The sequence below is a fragment of the Synchiropus splendidus genome, chromosome 2 (genome assembly GCF_027744825.2).
Source record: "Synchiropus splendidus isolate RoL2022-P1 chromosome 2, RoL_Sspl_1.0, whole genome shotgun sequence".
NCBI lineage: Eukaryota > Metazoa > Chordata > Actinopteri > Syngnathiformes > Callionymidae > Synchiropus > Synchiropus splendidus.
Genome location: NC_071335.1, coordinates 16844877 through 16864024, shown reverse-complemented (window position 1 = coordinate 16864024; position 19148 = coordinate 16844877). Strand labels below are relative to the sequence as shown.

General features: G+C 45.1%; 2 protein-coding genes across 2 annotated transcripts; both read left to right on the top strand.

Annotated features, from left to right (window-relative positions):
* The first annotated feature begins 10770 nt into the window (after positions 1–10770).
* On the top strand, positions 10771–13206 carry LOC128753416 (keratin, type I cytoskeletal 13-like). The gene is made up of 7 exons (XM_053855106.1): positions 10771–11276; positions 11352–11434; positions 11512–11668; positions 12284–12445; positions 12508–12633; positions 12721–12938; positions 13012–13206. The coding sequence occupies exons 1-7, from the start codon at positions 10833–10835 to the stop codon at positions 13112–13114; spliced, it is 1293 nt and encodes a 430-aa protein (XP_053711081.1). The 5' UTR covers positions 10771–10832; the 3' UTR covers positions 13115–13206.
* A 2831-nt stretch (positions 13207–16037) lies between these two features.
* On the top strand, positions 16038–17722 carry LOC128753417 (keratin, type I cytoskeletal 13-like). The gene is made up of 7 exons (XM_053855107.1): positions 16038–16418; positions 16498–16580; positions 16658–16814; positions 16888–17049; positions 17111–17236; positions 17325–17542; positions 17590–17722. The coding sequence occupies exons 1-7, from the start codon at positions 16062–16064 to the stop codon at positions 17720–17722; spliced, it is 1236 nt and encodes a 411-aa protein (XP_053711082.1). The 5' UTR covers positions 16038–16061.
* Positions 17723–19148: the final 1426 nt, after the last annotated feature.

The following is a 19148-nucleotide window of genomic DNA, read 5'->3' as shown; positions in this document are numbered from 1 at the left end:
CTTCAGATGTTTTTGACTTCCTGCTTTTTCAAGTCTGCTTCTGACTTGTTACTATATCAAGTCTTTGTTTTACTTCTTCTCCTTCAGGTCTGTTTTTTACTCCCTGCTTTACCAAGTTTGCTTCTGACTTGCTGATTCACCAAGTCTGTTTCTGACTTCCTTCTGTGTCTCCAGTGTGCCTGAGACTAACATATATTCAGAGACATCTGACTGAATCTTTGCTGCTCCGTGTCCACAAGTCGTCTTGACAGCAGCAGCCAGGACTGTTTCTCCTTGACATATTGCAGTGTCTCTGCCAGAGGCGGTTCCGCCGACCTAGACCTCTCACATCGCACCCCACACTCTGTATGCGTGCATATGTCGTTCTTTCCCACTTTTCGCTGAGCGCAGCATGTTTTCACTCGTTCTGGCATATCTTCCAAAACCTGTCTTCATGCCCACGGGTCATCCTGAAACCGTGACACTCCCTGTTCTGCAAATATGTTCTGACAAGAATGGCCTCTTTGTTGCAGAAGATTACTGCAGTACTCCAGCACTTACTATAAAAGTCCAGGTCAGATTGAGTGGCTCATTAATCTTAATCTGTGGTCACACCCACTGATCCCAGGCGAACTTTCTGCCTGCACTAAACCAACACCAGGGCTGCCTCTGGTTCTGGGCTGCCGAGCTAAGAACTCACCGCCATTGCTGACTGGTTGAGGATATGTTCCCCAGAGGGTTTGTCATTATAATTTTGCGACGTTTGCTGAGATTTGAACATCAAGGAGGGTGTGATGATGAGATCTGACTCCCCTGCATCTGTGGGGTGTGTCGGGTCGAACAGGGAGAGCCACACTGAGGGGGCAAAGGTGGATGACTATATGAAACTATGCTGCTGCCATCATGACTGGTTTCCATTCATTCGATTATGTTTAACATAAAGCAGACCTTGACTTGTTTGGCCTGTGTCCATCAATGAAAAAATTCTGTTTTTTTTCCCCAAAGATCCTTTAAGTGCATTTTATGTATAGAATACCTAGAGAAATACAAAATGAAATTCAAAACTTAAAGACCCCTCCCACTTCTAAAAATCTCTACACAGGTTTCCCCATTCTGTGGAGTTTGTGAGATGTACGGCCAATGTCAAAGGTCAATATTCCTGAGGAGAAAGAGTTGGAAATTGTGAGATTAGCACCATCCATTGAGAAGACCAGGACACTTTCTTGGTGGATGCCTGGAGCCTGGATTTAAATTGCATATTTTTTAAATGTATTTATTCCATCTGGTGGAAAGTCAAAAAGCAGTTGACGTTATTGTTTCATTTCTTTAAATGAAAAAGGATGACATTTCATATGAAGAAGGGGAAAAAACACCAGTTTCAATTGATTTGCGGAATATTTATGAATGACGGGAGTCAAGATTTGCACAGATTGGGTGTAAATGCAAACATGGCGTGAAGGAAGCATGCACATCTTAGAACCGCATTTGTTGTCAGTTCTCCCTTCGACACAAACCTTGGATGGCTTGACAAGAGGCTCACCGTCGGAGCGTTGAGCTGTCCGTCTGTGGCGTGCACGATAAAGCTCTTCAACTTCTTCCATGGCCTTGTGTTTGTGGACACTTTATTCCAGGGACAAATGTTACAGTGAGGAAAGAAGATGTTAGGATTTCATGCGCTCCGGACTGCCGTCGACACAAATGCACCACTGTGAAGGTTTTAGCTTTAAAAGCTTCAAGTTGTTGTTTATTGCATTTGGAAGTTCCCAGCAGGGCGTAGCTTTTTCTCAAAGAATCTGTCACTCATCTGACTGTTCAGTTTATGTTGGTGCTCAGTAAGATTATGAAGCAGGTGATTGTTTGATGTGGGCACACATTTACTGCCTGCATTGTCCCAACTACGTAGGACACATTCGATTTCCTCCCAGTGAATAATGCAGCAGGAATGCGCCAGAGTTTGAGGTGTGGCGCCGCATCCAGGGTGTGAGGTGCAGAAAGTCGTGGTGACTGATTTATGGCTTATTTTATTAGAGGTGCCACTGTGCTGCAGGCACTTTGTGCTGCAAGCCAAGGATGAAGCTAAAGAGTTTAGAGTTCGCACATAGTTTTGTTAAAACCATGTCAAGAGCAGCTTTTGGCTTATTTACAGCCTAACACACTGCAGTCATGTTTCCATCGAGTTAGTAACGACTTCCGAAAAATGCATTTAAGAGTCAGTTCGAAATTCTTTATAAACCTCTTAGACCCTCACGTAGGGAACAGAAAGGTATGTTGGAAATGCTGCTGCCGCTGCTCAGACCTGAGAAAAAGAGCTTTGAAAAACCAGGGTGTGTTCCTTTCATGTCAGCTTTATCACGCCGAGTATCTTTCCACTCAGGCGGAGAGAAATCTCAGGCATGAGAGCGCACTGATCTGATTCATTTTTGGTCCCGTCGGGACCGGTTTCTGCAGCACCTGGCTACAACTAGCAGGCACTTGATCCAGCAAGGTCAGCGCCCAGTCACGCCCTAGTCAGTCTTCTTGTTCTAATTTCACACTCACCGGCAGCAGATTTAGTAGCAGTAAAAGCCTACTATATACTCCTTATATATACTAAGTCATAATGAGCTACCATTCTATTCTATATTGTTCTCTCTGCAGCAGGTTCAGAAATGGAGGTGGCTGAGGCACAATACACAAAGCATCATCAAACATCTGGAAAAGTATCAAACAAAATATAATCAAACCTTTGCTACTTTTTGTTTGAAAATAAAAAAATGAATATGTCTTTGCATTTCTTTTCAAAACTTTCCAAACAGGAGGTTCTTCACGTGAAACACTTTTCCAAACAGGATGTTCTTTGGTCACAGTTGTAAGCTATAAGATGCCTTCTACGCTGTAAAATGCACTTCTGACAAGTTTTTAAAAACGGACTCCAGCATCAAGACTGGTGTTGAAAACAAAGTCAGAAGGCACATCATGCCAATAGTCACATTGGACCGATGAAAATATGAAGGTTTTGTTGACATTAAAGCGCTCAAATGCGCTTTTTTCATCCCGGGCAATTCTCTGGAGTGCCGCCTCCACAGACTGCCTCAACTGCGGGGACACGGAGTTGGACCTCATGTTTAGAACTCAAACAGTATTCAATAATGATGCATTTCTTTTGCTGTTTTTTTCTCTGACTTCATGTGGGCCACATCAACATCGGAACAATTTCTGTTTCCCAGCCACATCTTTCAGCTGAAACCAGAGGAACTCCATCTCCTCATCGGTGCATGTGAAGATAAGATAAGAACATCTTGGTTTCATGAGAAAGTGAGATTGATTCACAGCATGATTCATGCATTCAGGCAAGAGACACCTGTCAACAGTCCGTGACTCGCTGCAAAGACTAGCAAGTTTAAAGATGCCCAGTTAAAGATTAGTTTCAGTCTAAGTAGATATAAAATGTCGCCACACAGTTCATCGTTATTCATATTCATTTTGTCTTTGTAAGTTCCTCTGGGTGATTTCAAGATGAGATTATACAGATGTAATCCAGTCAAGGAAATATCTTATTTTAAAACAGGGAAGTTTTTATTTTCTTGTTTTTATTTTTGGATTCTACTTACCGTACCAGTTTTGATTCGCTTCATGATGCCTCTTTTGATCAGGAGATCTTTGTTGTAGTCTGAACTCTACGGAAGATCATTTCACACACATTTTTTTGATGGATATAAGAGGCGACTTTAATGTCGAGCACCTGGAACTGGTGCACTGAACCAAGTCAGCCCTAGTTTATGTCTTGAATTTTGGCCTTGCTATTGTGCAGTGCAGGGCTCTGATGTTCTCACACAGTCACCCACACACTCCTCAATGTAATTGCGCAACACCAACTGACCTCTGGGAGCCCAGAAATAAGATCAGGGAAAACACGAAAACTCCGCACAGAACCCACTCCAGTGCAAACTCCAGTTGGATACAAACCAACGTTGTTGTTGCCGTGAAGTTAGACATGGCTAAATGTTGCAGTTTTAATTTGTTATGACTTTTGAAGAGAAAAAGATGTTTAAGATAGCACTTCCTCTCCACTGGATCAAGATGTCATCACAAATTAGCTGACTTTCTCAAACCAGTGCAACAAAGCAGAGAAACAAGTCATTTAAGATTACATCTTTTGTTTTTGGCCTGTTGTTCGGCGTCACCGAGCAACCACATTCCTGGCAGAACTTCTGCGACAGCAGAGCCGGTTCTTCATGACAGAAGTGGCAGCATCGAAACTGCACCGGAGCGGGAATGTCGTTTGCAGTGGCACCAGTGACACGATCTTAAAGCCTCACTGACAAGTTGAAGCAAAGACGTGAGCAAACAAAGGAATCGGCGCTGCACCCTGCCCTGCTCGGCTCCTGACTAACACTGATCCTGAGACAGGGAACTTTCTCATCACCTTCACATGAAGTGATGAGTATGTTTCCATGGTAAAATAATGTGTATAATACAGACAAGCATGTATTTAAAATGTCTGAAATACATTTGAAATAGACGGCTGTTAGATTATTGGTCACAATGAAGATGAAGAAGCTGCAGCTGGAAAGCTCAGAGTGACGTCCAAAAACCTCCAAGAAAAGATGTGGAACCAGACCCCGGCACTTTGTGGCACTTTTTTCCCCTGTCTGGTCAGATGTAGTGAGTATAACATCATGGGTTTTTTTTGCCTTTTAAATCGGCTTTAAAATTGTATAACACAAGAAGCTCTTAAGTAAGCGCTCATTAATTCATTAAAGTTAATGAAATAAAAATATAAAATTATCTGTATAATTGTGTTTTTATTGACATGTATTCTCATCTAAAATTTTGGAGCACGCAACCAACTGTAATGGTGCATGAGGAGACCTGCGAACACAAGTCCATATGTGACCCTCACAACGTGAAGCACTGATCCACAAACTGCGTGCGCTCACCTCTCATGAGTCGTTCACACAATATGATTTTTTTTGCCCTGCACAATATGCAATATAATGCAAGGTTCTCATTCAGCGTTCACAGCCGAGAGACATCACCTTTCCAGCGCGTCCTCCTGGTGCTCCTGTCTTTCAGTGCGACCCTAAATTCACCCTCAGACTCACCCAAACTGGTTTCCGTGTCAGCTTTGGCGTGGGTGTTGGATCAGTCTTTTACTTTATAGTTGCAGAAAAAGCAGGGACTGAACCTCTCCCTGAGAATGTTGTGTACTTGCATACGATAATTCCTCATGATTAGGGTTTAATTAAGCTCCATAAATGAACCTGGCTGGGTTCAGCGGGAGAAGGAGAGCGTTGACAGACGGTGATCTCAGGATTAACTCATCACTCTACTCCACTCTCTGTTTGATGTGGAGACACACAAACACTGACAGGTTTGGCGAGTATCTTGAGCAACCTAGCCAGCCTCCCCGCAGGGCAGAGCGCTCACTCCCGCAGTCCTCCACACCTTATTGTTCCGTTCAAACTCTGCTGATAGATTAGGATTGTCTGCTGCTTCTCGCTCTACAGAGACTGCAACTGAGAGGAAATTCCAAATTGCTTCAAATTAAACTCATTCAGTCTGTCAAGACAGGTGTAAGAGCTGCTGCCTGGGGTGAAGACCGACGTTCAAGGAGGCTGACAAGAATCAGCAACTTTCCTCTGTGATTTTCCATCCTGAACCGACGACAGCTACTGACCACTGCCGACTGGCTTAAGGTCGGGTGCAGAGTGGGGACCTATGTGTCAGAATATGGTTTAATCCAATGACATGCTGGTTGAAACACATGAGCTGTTTTGGTGTTTTGATTCATGGTTTTCAGAATGTCAGCAGATTCTCTTCACACAGAGCCTGTGGACGGTCAGGCTTCACTTCCTTTATCTCCTGTATAGTACTGGGCCTGCGTAATGCGTAAGAGCGCCTGTGTGGGAAAAAAAGCTACTGGTCAGCAGCGGTAAATCTTAGCTTTGTCGCCATCTAGTGTTAAAAACGTTTACACGCAGCTCCTTGTCTATGTCATTGGTTTGGCATTATTCCTCCCAATGGCTGTCGTTGTGTTCATTTTGAATCGTATGCTTTATTCTAGAAACATTTCAACGTGTCTGTAACATGGAAGTCTTATTGTTCAGTTTTCCTGCGTGGATATAAAGTGGTGAGATATTTCCGGAGGCATTTTCATTCAGATCCAACCCGGCTAACACAGTGAGAGTCAGCGCTCCTGACGTCATGTCAAGGAAATAACATCTGGTGAGGGTCACCATGCACGAAGCGCACTGCAGGCTTAGACATTAACCATCTAACACGGTGCTAACACAGGCAGTGCAGCTCCTACAGGGGGAGTCGGAGGTGGATACCTTACTCCTCAATAAAAAAGGAAAGGCAGTTGAAGCTGATCAAGACTTGCAGGGTGGAGCCCGAAGCCAGCAAGAGGACCACCTTTATAAGGTGGACCATCTGACCCAGGAACCAACTGCGGGTCCCATTAAGGAGCCAATAAATTTTGCGGTGGACAAAGTCTCCACGCTTCAGCGAAGAGAAACCGCATTAAGACACTGAGACATTGTTCAAATATTGCAAAAAAAAGAAAACAGTCCCATGAAGGACTCAAATCAGGGTCTCCAGTGTGGCTGGTGACCACGTTACCTCCTAGGACACAGCCTCCCACAAGAGAACTGCACACTGTGCTCGCCATGCTGGAGTGAGAGCAGCACCCATCACCAGGTTAAAGCTGTGTTTTACATGCCCCCTCAACACCCCTCCAAGTTTTGTCTGGAGCAGGAAGAGTTCTGCAGAACTGAAAGCTGGTCCAGGCAAAACAGACACTGGTTCCAAGCTGGCTATGGGAAGGAAGCCCGCGCCACACAGAGACACATCACTAAACAGAGACTCAGCCATGTGTCGCGGGTGGAGAAGTGGAACTGGGGACTACAGGAAGTGTGTGTTATAGGGGAGGGCTACAGTGCCCCTGCTGGGTCGCAAGTGCAATGATCATTCTCAGCGCCAAAGCAGTGCCTTGGAAGTTCAACAGTCGAAGTCGAACTTTGGCTTCATAGTATGTTTGCCTTCATCAACACTTTGGTCCAAGAGTGTTCTGACACCAACTCCAGTCTTCATTGAGTCATGTGATTCAGCGAAAAGTCATGTTTGCTTTCACTCCCAGTCATTAACACTCACACACAAGTTCAAATTTACAGACCAAACTGTTTGCAAACAGAGAGCAGGTAGGATGTATAGCAGCTAATCTGTTTATCCTTTTTAATGATGACTTGCAGGTTAAACACACTTCCACCAGCCATATTACAAGTTCCATAGCGCACTGCAACAGTTAACAGTGTCAGATCCAGATGTTTGAATGAGACTGCTAGCCTTGATAAACATCTTTCAGAGAATTCAATAGATCAATTTTCATGAATTCATGAGTTGTTTAACTACACGTCACTGAGTTTATGCTGTCACCAGCAATTATTAGTTTGACATCTGCTGTATTTCACAGTTTTTTGGGGTCTATCTTTGCATGTCCCTTCATGTCGGGAATGCAGACCCTCCCCCATTTTTAATAGAGAAAAAAATGTACCATCCCCTTTGACATTTCTTTACAACTCGACTGCTGTTTGCTAAGACTGTGTGCAGCCTGGGGGGGTTGAGATGTGATAGGGTCCAGGGCGTGGAACTGGTTCTGTGGGAGACACTGCAATGTGTAAAGGGAAAACATGCTGAGTCTAGAAGCAGACGGAGTCAACGCTGTCAAGAAGACGATGCAGTCGCTGCCAGCGAAGAGTCGGTCAGACGTCCCAGTCCCAGTTTATGTTAGTCACAATGGGAGACTGTAGACTAACAAGTAGGAAGTCAGGAACAGAGTAAATACGACTTGGTAAAAGAGTGTCTTTGGTAAACAAGTTGGAGACCACCAGACTCCAAATGAACATGACCTGGTAAATGAGACTTGGCATATGTTATCAGCATGTTCTGTAGCATGGATGAGCTAAGTGTATCATTGCACTGCCCTAATCTCAACGCATTACTTACAGTACTCACTCACATCATCACACATCACTAGACGGAGGGAAATGTGAAGAGCAGTCAGCGTTTGTCTTCAACTTAGTCGAACCTTGACGTGACAGACGTGACAGCAAACAAATCCCCGAGTGCCTCAGTCGTGTTCAGCTAAAAGTCACGCAAAGTTGTCTCACAGCTCAAGACAAAATAAAACCAGCTCGCTAACAAAAGCAAACAGCTTTAAAACACGCCATCTCACTCACAGACGCAAGAGTGAATCTACCGCCTCCGTTTTAGTTAATAGTAATGACATTATAATAAACCCAACCGGTGAGTAAAATCTGCTGAAATTCGAAGTGAGTCAAAGTTAGTTTAACAAAAGCCTGCTGAAATATAACGGATCACTGCGGGAATAAATCCTACACTTGGCACTAAAGTCTTTTTACATTTTTTTTTTTTTTTGCATCCATACTGTCTATTGTTTTCCGCTGTATCGCAATTTCAACCCTATCTATCAACCACATATTACAGAATTGACAATGAAGCTACCTTGACCTTGACCTTGACCTTGGACGCCATTGAAGCGGCCTGGACAGGAAGCATCCTTACGCTTGATGTGGAGTGGCAGCGGTTCTGAGGCAAGCCTCATCCAGGCGTGCACACGTCTGCAGCAGTAACTTTAAATATAAAACATTCTACAGAAAGGCAGAAGAATTATTCTACTGGCTCAGTTTATCACCTGCAGTCACATGTGTCAAGCTGTGAATTTATGAAACCTGACTAGCGTGGAATTAAGTGGAGCTGAGCGCCAGAGGTGAAACGGTGGAAGGCCTCAGCATGACCTCATTTGTGACAGCAGCCAATCCCTGTGTGATTTCTGATAACTCCTCTTCATGCGCTGCTGTTTTCCCACAAAAGATGAATTAGCTGGACCAGCTTCCAAGTGTGCCTTTAGCGCCTGCACCGAAATTAATATTAGGTTTCCAAATAATTAAATTCTGCCGTATTCAATGTTCTGACAGGTCGCTGGATCAAGTTGGGGACGATATGACTTGAGCTTGAGCAGCTGTGAGCCGCAGTGTCTGCACGCGCCGCCATCTTGCAGATGTAGTTTCATTGTAAACAGAACACTCCCCATGTTTTCAAATGGAGCAAACCAGTGACAGAAATTGATCTGAGAAAATACAGTTTCCACAAAGCTTCATAGATCTTCATTTGCATACAAACTTTAGCTTGTACAACTTGCCAACAAGAGGATAGTAGCAAATGTTTTGTCATTTTCAAGCTCAAAAGCTGAGATGGGTTGCAGTGTTAGCTGCCTGTCTTAACTTTGTTACATATCCCTATAGCGCTGCCCTTCCCCCCTTTGCTTACATAAGGCAGGTGTGTCAAACTCTGAAAGAGCAAATGTTCTTTTTTTTTGGTTTACATCCTTTGAAATGTGGTGGATAGCAACGTAAAAAAAAAAAAATTGTTGACTGCCCCCAAGGAGGTTATGTTTTCGTCTGCCTTTGTTTGTCTATTTGTCAGTCTGTGTTAAAAAAAACGTGAAAAGTTGTGGACGGCTTTGGATGACATTTACAGGAAGTAGTGACATGGGACAAACTAAAAATGCTGATTTTTAAAAAAGGATTCCTTTACATGGGCGATCTGAAGCTGGCTGTATATTGTATGTTGACTAAATACTATTTAATGCTGACTGAAGTACACAGTGAAGATAATAAAAGATCATATTTATCAGTTGGGATTATTGTGATCAGCAAAACATATCGCTAGTACTGTAATATATAACTGAAACAAATGTGTGTTCCAGCATTTTTCAAGTTGATTATGTCTTTAATATCCACCTGAACCTTTGGCCAAGACAGTCAGTCCACATTAAAAAAATGCAAAAACAGTGAGACAGCAATGCACATGAATGTTTCTACCACACTGGATCCCAACTCATGTGATCCACTGAATTCTCCAACTGAATAGCGATGTGTTCCGGCTTACATAAATGATCTCTGAGTGTGTTCTTGCAATGTGCTCCCAGGTGCTGCCACACCCACTGAACCTCAAACACACACACACAGCGATAAAACTATCCTCGTTGAACTGCAAATGGTGGGCACTTAGCGCAGTTTGAAGCTTGGGTGTGGAAGAGTCACTGTTCCCATGACACTCGTAAATCATATGCAACATATCTTTACGTTGAAGGAAACGTATTGTGTGCATTAGTTTGATGTCTGAAATGCAAAGCCACAGAAAAACAAATCAGTTTTACTCCCATCTGAAGCTGGAAACATTCACATGCATATTGTGGGGGAGAGTTATAGAGGTACGATGCTTTGTGAGTGCAAGGACTTGAACATGGACTCAACTCACCTCTGCTCTTTCTAACCGACAGAGCTTTTCCTGAACATCAACTCAAACTTATTTTCTGTAGTAACCAACACGAAAAGGTGTGTTCTGCTGTGAAATCTAACGCTATTATTTACATTTGCTGTTTGCCTGGTTACATAAAAGCTTGAGCTAGGTTTGAAAAGCAGCCTTGTTCAAGATTCATGACACTGAAGACAGATCACCTGTCAGAACCGGTTTGTAGCCTCCAGGATTGGACTGAAAAACTAGCCGGAGGCATAGGTGTGGCCATATTACACACTCCAGAAACAAAATTTCATCTGCCAAGATATTGATATTCAGAAATGTGACTTCACTCTCACTATACCTATTAGAGTGCCCTGCATGAGTAGGTGGAGTAGAGAATCAATTCAGGTAGGTCTCCTCCCTTCAGTGCCGCAGGTGTTCCCTCCCATGCCAGGGCCATGAGGATAAAAGAGGAGTGAAGAGTAAGTTCTGCATCTCGGTCCACCCTCTGCTCTCCAAGGCACAGAGACCAGTGAACAGACCTCACCATGGAAATGTACAGATCTTCCAGCATCCGATCCTCCTCAGGAAGCGGAATGGGAAGCTTTGGGATGAGAAGTGGAGGTGGTTCATTTCAGAAGGCTTTCTCTGTGCATGGCGGTTCAGGCGGCGGTGGAATTAGATCCTCAGTGGCCAGCCGCAGCTTCAGCGCAGGAGGTGGTGGAGGTGCCGGTGCTGGCTTTGCGTTCGGCATGGGTGGAGGTGCTGGAGGTGCTGGAGGAGGCATGGACCTCCACGTTGGAGCCAACGAGAAGGCCACCATGCAGAACCTGAACGACCGTCTGGCCACTTACCTGGACAAGGTGCGCAAACTAGAGGCGGCCAACGCTGAGCTGGAGCTGAAGATCCGCCAGTTCCTGGAGAGCAAGACCTCCCCCACTGCAAGAAACTACGATGCTTATTATGCCACCATCGCCGAGCTGCAGGGAAAGGTAGGTGTGACTTTAGTGAACAATATTTGGATTGTGTGGCTGGGGCTCAAATACATAATTGACCATGTCTTGCAGATCCTGGATGCCACCCAGGTCAACGGTGGAATCTATCTGGCTATTGACAACGCTAAACTGGCCTCAGACGACTTCAGGATCAAGTGAGTCACCTGGTTCTCAGGTAGATCAAGAGTTTTGAGGCTCAACATGTTCATGTGTTTGTTTCTCTGTCATGAAGGTATGAGAATGAACTCGCCATGCGCCAGTCAGTGGAAGCAGATATCGCCGGCCTGAAGAGGATGTTGGATGAGCTGACCTTGGCCAGATCAGACCTGGAGATGCAGATTGAAGGCCTGAAGGAGGAGTTGATCTTCCTCAAGAAGAACCACGAGGAGGTTTGTTTTTCATCTTCATCTCATCGTCTTTCATTCCTTTTCTAATATTATAAACTAAAGAGAAGTAAAAACTGCTGTGATGTGCTGCCGTCTGTTAGAGCCAGTTAGAAGCGTTGCTGCTGAGTTCTGAAACAAATGAAGGCGGTCTTGTTGATACCAGTGTGGAGAGAGGTTCAGAAGTCCAGGTGGCAGATAATGGATATAAATATATTTTTCTAAAGGCATGGTCGATATGGCTATGTGCCATGCCTCGAGAATTCTTTATGGCTAAGTAAAACTGTGCGTAAGACACGTGGTGACGCTGGATGATTTGCCCAATGTTCTGTCAGAGAGATATGACTGGAACCAGTGACTGGAACTACCCAGGAGGGAAGGTGGTCCCGTAAACCTTGACAGTGTCAGAAGCTGTGCTGAGATCTAACAGAATTAGAATGGAGCATTCCCCTTTTACTGCTGCTGAGAGAATGTCGTTGGTTGCTTTTAAGCACTGTTTCTGTGATGTCCTGATCTGAAACCAGATTGGAATTTTCTAACGTATAATTTCTGTCATTTGAGAAGATCTGACAAGTATCGTTTCAAAGAGATGTTAGTTTCTCACAATCATGTTTTCAACAGGAAATGGCCGCCATGAAGGACTCTATGGCTGGACAGGTCAATGTCGAGGTCGATGCAAAACCAGGTATTGACCTGAACGCTATCATGCAAGAGATCCGTGAGCAGTACGAGGGTGTTGCTGCAAAGAACGCACGAGACCTGGAGTGCTGGTTCCAGAACAAGGTGAGATCACCATTTCAAAACTGCCAACTTTAGAACTCAAACTGACGTTTCTTCTCCTGCAGACAGAGGATCTGAACAAGGAGGTGGCTATCAGCACAGAGACCCTCCAGACCTCCAAGTCAGAGATCACTGATATCCGTCGCACACTGCAGGGCTTGGAAATCGAGCTCCAGTCTCAGCTTACCATGGTAATTCTGAACGTTCCAGCTCCTCAGCAAGCTTCCACAGTCCTCACAGTCATTGTTGCTCACTTCATTTGGTGGTGTCTTCCTCAGAAAGCGACTCTAGAACAAACCCTGGCAGAAACAGAGGCACGATACTCCATGAAACTCCAAAGCCTCCAGATGCAGGTGACCAGTCTGGAAGAACAGATCATGTGTCTGCGTGCCGACATTGAGAAGCAGAGCCAGGAGTACCAAATGTTGCTTGACATCAAGACTCGACTGGAGATGGAGATTGCTGAATACAGGAGGCTGCTGGATGGAGAGGCGAGGTAAAACAAGGAAGCTGGGTGCTGCTACAATCACAGCTTCTAACAGCTGTTACAATACCTCATTTCTTCACAGCTCCAAATCCTCCAGCAGCAGCACCACCACCACCAAAGTGGTCATTGTCACGGAGGAAATGGTTGATGGCAAGGTGGTGTCCTCTTCTAAGACCACCAGCTAAACTGTCCAATGAAACAACTGCGTCAGGAACGGCTGAGGACCGAGACATTCAATTCCATGAGTTCCATCACAAATATGCTGGATTGAATAAAACTCTCTGAACTTATATGGTGTTCTGTTTCTTGACTGCATCATCTGAATAAAAAAAACTTTATCTCAAAGTGAAAACCTTAAAGATATCTTGAAATACAATTATTCAACAACTTGAAAACCAATACTATGCGCAATACTAGCTTTTTTTATTGACTGCTAACGGATGACCAAGAGGGCCGAGTAGGGTGACCGTGTGTCCAGGTCTTTGTGGTGGACGATCCAGTTTTTTGAGTCTTTGTCCGGTGTCAAACCTTCTTCAGTATAGCAGTTCAAAAGAACACTCATTTATTGTTGTTTTTTCTCTGTCTGATGTGGACGTCAGTACCAGAGCAAACGGGGGTATTGAAACTCCACCCTTGTCAAGAATAGTTTTTTCCTCTTTTTCAACGCATTTCTTGATGGATCATTGATACAGAGTGACTGTATTTGCTCAGTAGCGGTTACAATTACGATGACTAAGACGCACGATCAAAAGGTCTTGCTTGGCCGACATATCAAGTGAGCATTTGCGTAACGTGAGCGCCACCAAGCTCCGAGTGAGTTCCAAGAGCATCGTCTGAATAAAGAAAACCATGTCAGCGGAACCAGTTCTTTGAAGTGGTGTTCCACCAATCAGGTGCCTTAACCCTGGAATCTGTTTTGTCATCAGTCTGATGCTGCATGTTTGGTTGGATCACTTTGAGGCCTCTGGTCCAGGGTCAAACACTCATCGAACCAACTGTCCTTCAAAGAACAGAATATCTCAGAGTCAGTGTATCAAAATTCGACTGTATTTGGCAAACACAAGTCCCATATCGAGGCCATTATCCTTACTTCCCTTACTGCTGCAAAGGTTGCGTTGGAAACGGACACCGAAGGGCCAAGGTTGAAAAACAATGTAGGGGCCAAACATGAGCTGCTTCACGTGCTTGGTGTAAACACTGCCGTCACTTGAGTCCCTGCTGCTTAGCTGTATGTAAAGTAAACACAGAGGCGTATTAAGGTGCACCACAAAGTACTTTCAGTAAATATACACCTGCATCAAGCAAAGTGCATGTATCCCAACCATCGACTTCCCCTCCACATTCCCAGCGAACACATCCATTTGTCTCACAAATGTACTGCGTAATCATTGCTTACTGTTGCCCCTGCAGTTATGTGGTAGTACTGCAACAAGTGAGTCAGTTAAACTGAAGCACTTGTGAAGACTTTGCACAAATGTGGTGATGTTTGGCTGAGTAGCCTTCCTCTAAATACAAGACGTGTCATCTTCTTTTCAAAATGGTTTGTTGACAAGGCATAAAAACTGGTCCCTTACCTTTTTAAACTGAAATAAAGAATGAATCACATGCATCATGCAGTTGTAGTAAGTCCTCTTGGTACTTAAAGTAGAAAGTCAGAGCTGCATGACTCCCACACTTCAAGTGCAGCTCAACTCTCCGCACTCTCGTGTGAAGAAGAGAGGTCATTAGGTCAATGTGACACTGGGACTTTGCATGACATCAGACAGCCAAGCACCACCTCATCTCTTTTCTTCTCACCATCAGATCCTTAGCTACTTCGCACATGGCAGCGTTCCTCTGCCAGGCCAAGCTGTCAACCTCATGGCAGTAGTGGAAGCTGGGATCTGTTGTTGGTACCACAGGAGGAGTGAGTGTACCAGGACACACAGCCCAAGTTTAGCTTCAGATCAAGTGTCAAATTTAAAGCCCAAAGGCCCAACCTGGCCCTGAAGCTAAATTCATCTGAATCTTGGAAAACACTAACTTTAAATGCATAAATACTGGACGCCGCCAGGCTGCATTCCAGAGGGAGAAAGGACAAATGTCAATATTGGCTCTGGACACTCCCCAAGACAGAAAACAAAAGACTCAAGTGAGCAAAGAAGAAAAACAGGACGCGTCTCTGCGGTGAGGCAGAACAGTGTTGTCCCCGGAGATAATCGTGCTAAAATTAGCCCGACTTTGACTTTGCATTGAGCTCCTTATTTTATTTAAATCATTACCTAATTTTGCTTAAACTTCTGATGTGGGAACATAAAGTATATCACCAAAAAATACAGGCGCATTAACTGCATATTAGCCAATGATTAATTACTATAAAGTACTGTTTGGCCTCTTGTGAAGGCTGACTATACTAAAGTTCACTGCACACAAAACCATAATTCCTGAGTCATTAGTTTATTAATGATTAATATTTATTCCCAAATCTATGGCTGTCGACACCGTGAATACTTTTAGTGGCCATCTTGTTCTCACAAACCCCAGCATACATGCACCTGCCAAATACTGACCAGTTTTGTGCCACAGATTTCAGCGAGGATTTAAGAACAAAACTAAAGTGAGCAAATAATAATAATATCAGCAGTGATAGGCCCCACTTGACATGGATGGAAAGATAAATGTCTTCACAGAATTACTTCTTAGATTAACTTAAGACATAACAGAAAACTGAATTATGGCTAATGTCTCTACTGAAGTCATCAAGCAGAGAGAGAAAGTTGTTGCCAATTTATGGCTGTGGTTCAAATTTTTAACCCTCCAGATTGTGCACCGGTTTTTCTACTTTCACAAGAACGCACTTTCATACAGACCAGAAATATTTACAGCTCTCTTTACTCAAACCCTCGGGGAAAGGTGCAGATGACCACATAGCATGTATAGGTGCAGCACAGCCGATATGTAAGGAATGTCTCCTCCCTCAGAGCAACAGGTGACCCCTCCCATGCAGCCACGATGAGGATAAAAGGGCAGTGAGGGCTGAGCTCTGCATCTCAGTCCTCATCAGCTCTCCAAGGCACAGAGACCCACCGAGCAGACCTTACCATGGAGGTGTTCAGATCCAGCAGCATCAGAAGCTCATCTGGCAGCTACGGGATGGGAGGTGGTTCCGCCCGTAGGTCACTGTCCGTGTACGGTGGCGCCGGTGGCTCTGGAGTAAAAGCCTCAGTGGCCTCCCGCTCCTTCAGCTCAGGAGGTAGTGCTGCTGGCTTTGGGTTTGGCATGGGAGGAGGTGCAGCAGGAGGCATGGACCTCCACGTTGGAGCCAACGAGAAGGCCACCATGCAGAACCTGAACGACCGTCTGGCCACTTACCTGGAGAAGGTGCGCAAACTAGAGGCGGCCAACGCTGAGCTGGAGCTGAAGATTCGCCAGTTCCTGGAGAGCAAGACCTCCCCCTCTGCAAGAGACTACACAGCTCACCAGGTCACCATCGCTGACCTGCAAGGAAAGGTACGTGTATCACATGAATAGCTCAGGAGTATTTCTTCTCAGGCTGAGACCCACACAAAACAACCTTCTCTTCATGCAGATCCTGGATGCCACCAGGATCAATGGTGGAATCTATCTGGCTATTGACAACGCTAAACTAGCAGCAGACGACTTCAGGATCAAGTGAGTCAGCTGGTTCTCAGGTAGATCAAGAGTTTTGAGGGTCAGCATGTTCATGTGTTTGTTTCTCTGTCATGAAGGTATGAGAATGAACTCGCCATGCGCCAGTCAGTGGAAGCAGATATCGCCGGCCTGAAGAGGATGTTGGATGAGCTGACCTTGGCCAGATCAGACCTGGAGATGCAGATTGAAGGCCTGAAGGAGGAGCTGATCTTCCTCAAGAGGAACCACCTGGAGGTAAGTTTCTGTCATGTTCCCCTTCCTCACTTTATTTGAGGATGTTAGTTTCTCACAATCATGTTTTTGACAGGAAATGGCCGCCATGAAGGACTCCATGGCTGGACAAGTCAACGTTGAGGTTGATGCAAAACCAGGTATTGACCTGAGCGCTGTCATGCGTGAGATCCGTGAGCAGTACGAGGGTGTTGCTGCAAAGAACGCACGAGACCTGGAGGCCTGGTTCCAGACCAAGGTGAGATCACCATTTCAAAACTGCCAACTTTAAATCTCTAACTCTACTTTTTCTGCTGCAGACAGAGGAACTGAACAAGGAGGTGGCTATCAGCACAGAGACCCTCCAGACCTCCAAGTCAGAGATCTCTGAGGTCCGTCGCACAGTGCAGAGCTTGGAGATTGAGCTCCAGTCCCAGCTTAGCATGGTAATTCTGAACGTTCCAGCTCCTCAGCAAGCTTCCACAGTCCTCACAGTCATTGTTGCTCACTTCAGTTGCTTGGTATCTTCCTCAGAAAGCGGCTCTGGAAGGAACTCTTGCAGAAACAGAGGCACGATACTCCATGAAACTCCAAAGCCTCCAGATGCAGGTGACCAGTCTGGAAGAACAGCTGATGGGTCTGCGTGCCGACATTGAGAACCAGAGCCAGGAGTACAAAATGCTGCTTGACATCAAGACTCGTCTGGAGCTGGAGATTGCTGAATACAGGAGGCTGCTGGACGGAGAGGCCAAGTAAGAGAAGGAAGCTGGGTGCTGCTGCAACCTGCTCTTCAAGTGAGCTTTTTCAATAACCACACTTCTCCTCTCAACTCCAGGTCCACCACCAGCACCAGCACCAGAGTGGTCATCGTCACTGAGGAAGTGGTTGATGGAAAGGTGGTGACCTCCTCAACTTCTACCACCAGGAGCTAATGTGTCTCACAGTGACCACAGGGGAGCGACTGAGGCTGAGCACCGTGACTTCAAATCCAAGAGTTCCATCAATAAAATGGATTGAATAAAGGTTTCCGAACTCATATGCTGCTCTGTCCTCCTCTGTTATCTTCAGCAAAGATTTTAGTGTTGTCAAATCGAGGCGATTCTTTACTTTCAGAGCTCCACTGCTGCTTACTCTCTGTAATATTTCAAATATTGATAATAATTCAATGAAGGCACACACTCATGATCAGACAGCGCCACCTCTTGGACTCCAAGGTTTTGGTTGGCCAGGTTAAAACACACGAGTGCGAGTGGTCAAGCATAATAAAAAAAACAAGTACCAGCGAACTGTTGTCTTCCTTGAAGCTCCCAATATATCACACTCCCTACTTGATTAAACACCCATGTGAAGCTCCAAAAAATGTGACATACAATGGGCCTTTGACAGAGTGCAGATGGTGTTGCATAACTGATGGACTGAATGACTGAGTTGTGTTGTGGAGCGCTCTTCAGGGCCATTGAGTGCTTTAAATCCAAAGCAGCTGCATTGACTCTACCTCCTGGTTTTGGGTTCAACTGTTGAACCTGACTGAAATCTGGTTCTGTTTTTTTCCAGCTGTAAATATCAATGGCCCAAGGGCCGATCCTTGTGGCACACCGTTATGGATTTTTTTTTTTTTTTTTTGTGATTGTTTATTTTTCCGTGAAATAAATATCATAGATTGAATGGAAATCTGGACCATCAATGTCAAACTGAAGGCCTGTGGGCCGAGGTCGTGCCGTGTGATGATATATGGCTCTTCACCGTGTACAAACCTTTTAAAATCTATTATAGGAAGCAGTCATCCCTGAAATGCTACAGGGAAGAAGGTTTCTAGTGCACATACATTGACAAGTTTTATTGTTATTGCCGATCCACACGTTCGTCATTTCCTTTTGGCACATCTGCCAATCAATCCATCCTAATGCAACTATCGACTTGTGCTCCATGGAAGGTGTGGCACACGTGGACTCTTCTGATATAAATAGGTGGATCTACTCCAGTTTTGGAGGCGACCCCTGCAAGGGTTTGATGAAATCTTCAGTCATGTCGAGACTCCCGCTGTTTGCGCTGCTGGCTGCTCTACTGGTGTCCGCTGCTGCTGCTGAAACAGGGAAGAAATCAGAGCACTTAATGCTTCAGCAGCTGCTCACCAGGAAGCAGACTGAAAGGGGCACAGGCGTGAAACAGGAGCAGCAAACCCGCCCTGCCTGGCGGCCCAGGCGGGCGCACCTGTCCGAAGGTGAACGCGAGATGATGACCAAACAGATCATGCAGGCCATTTCAGGTGCGACGTCAGTGTCAACACTCTCTCTGGCTCTCAGTGTGAAACCTTGGAAGTAACTGTGTGTGGTTCATGTAGGAATGGTTTGTTCGCAG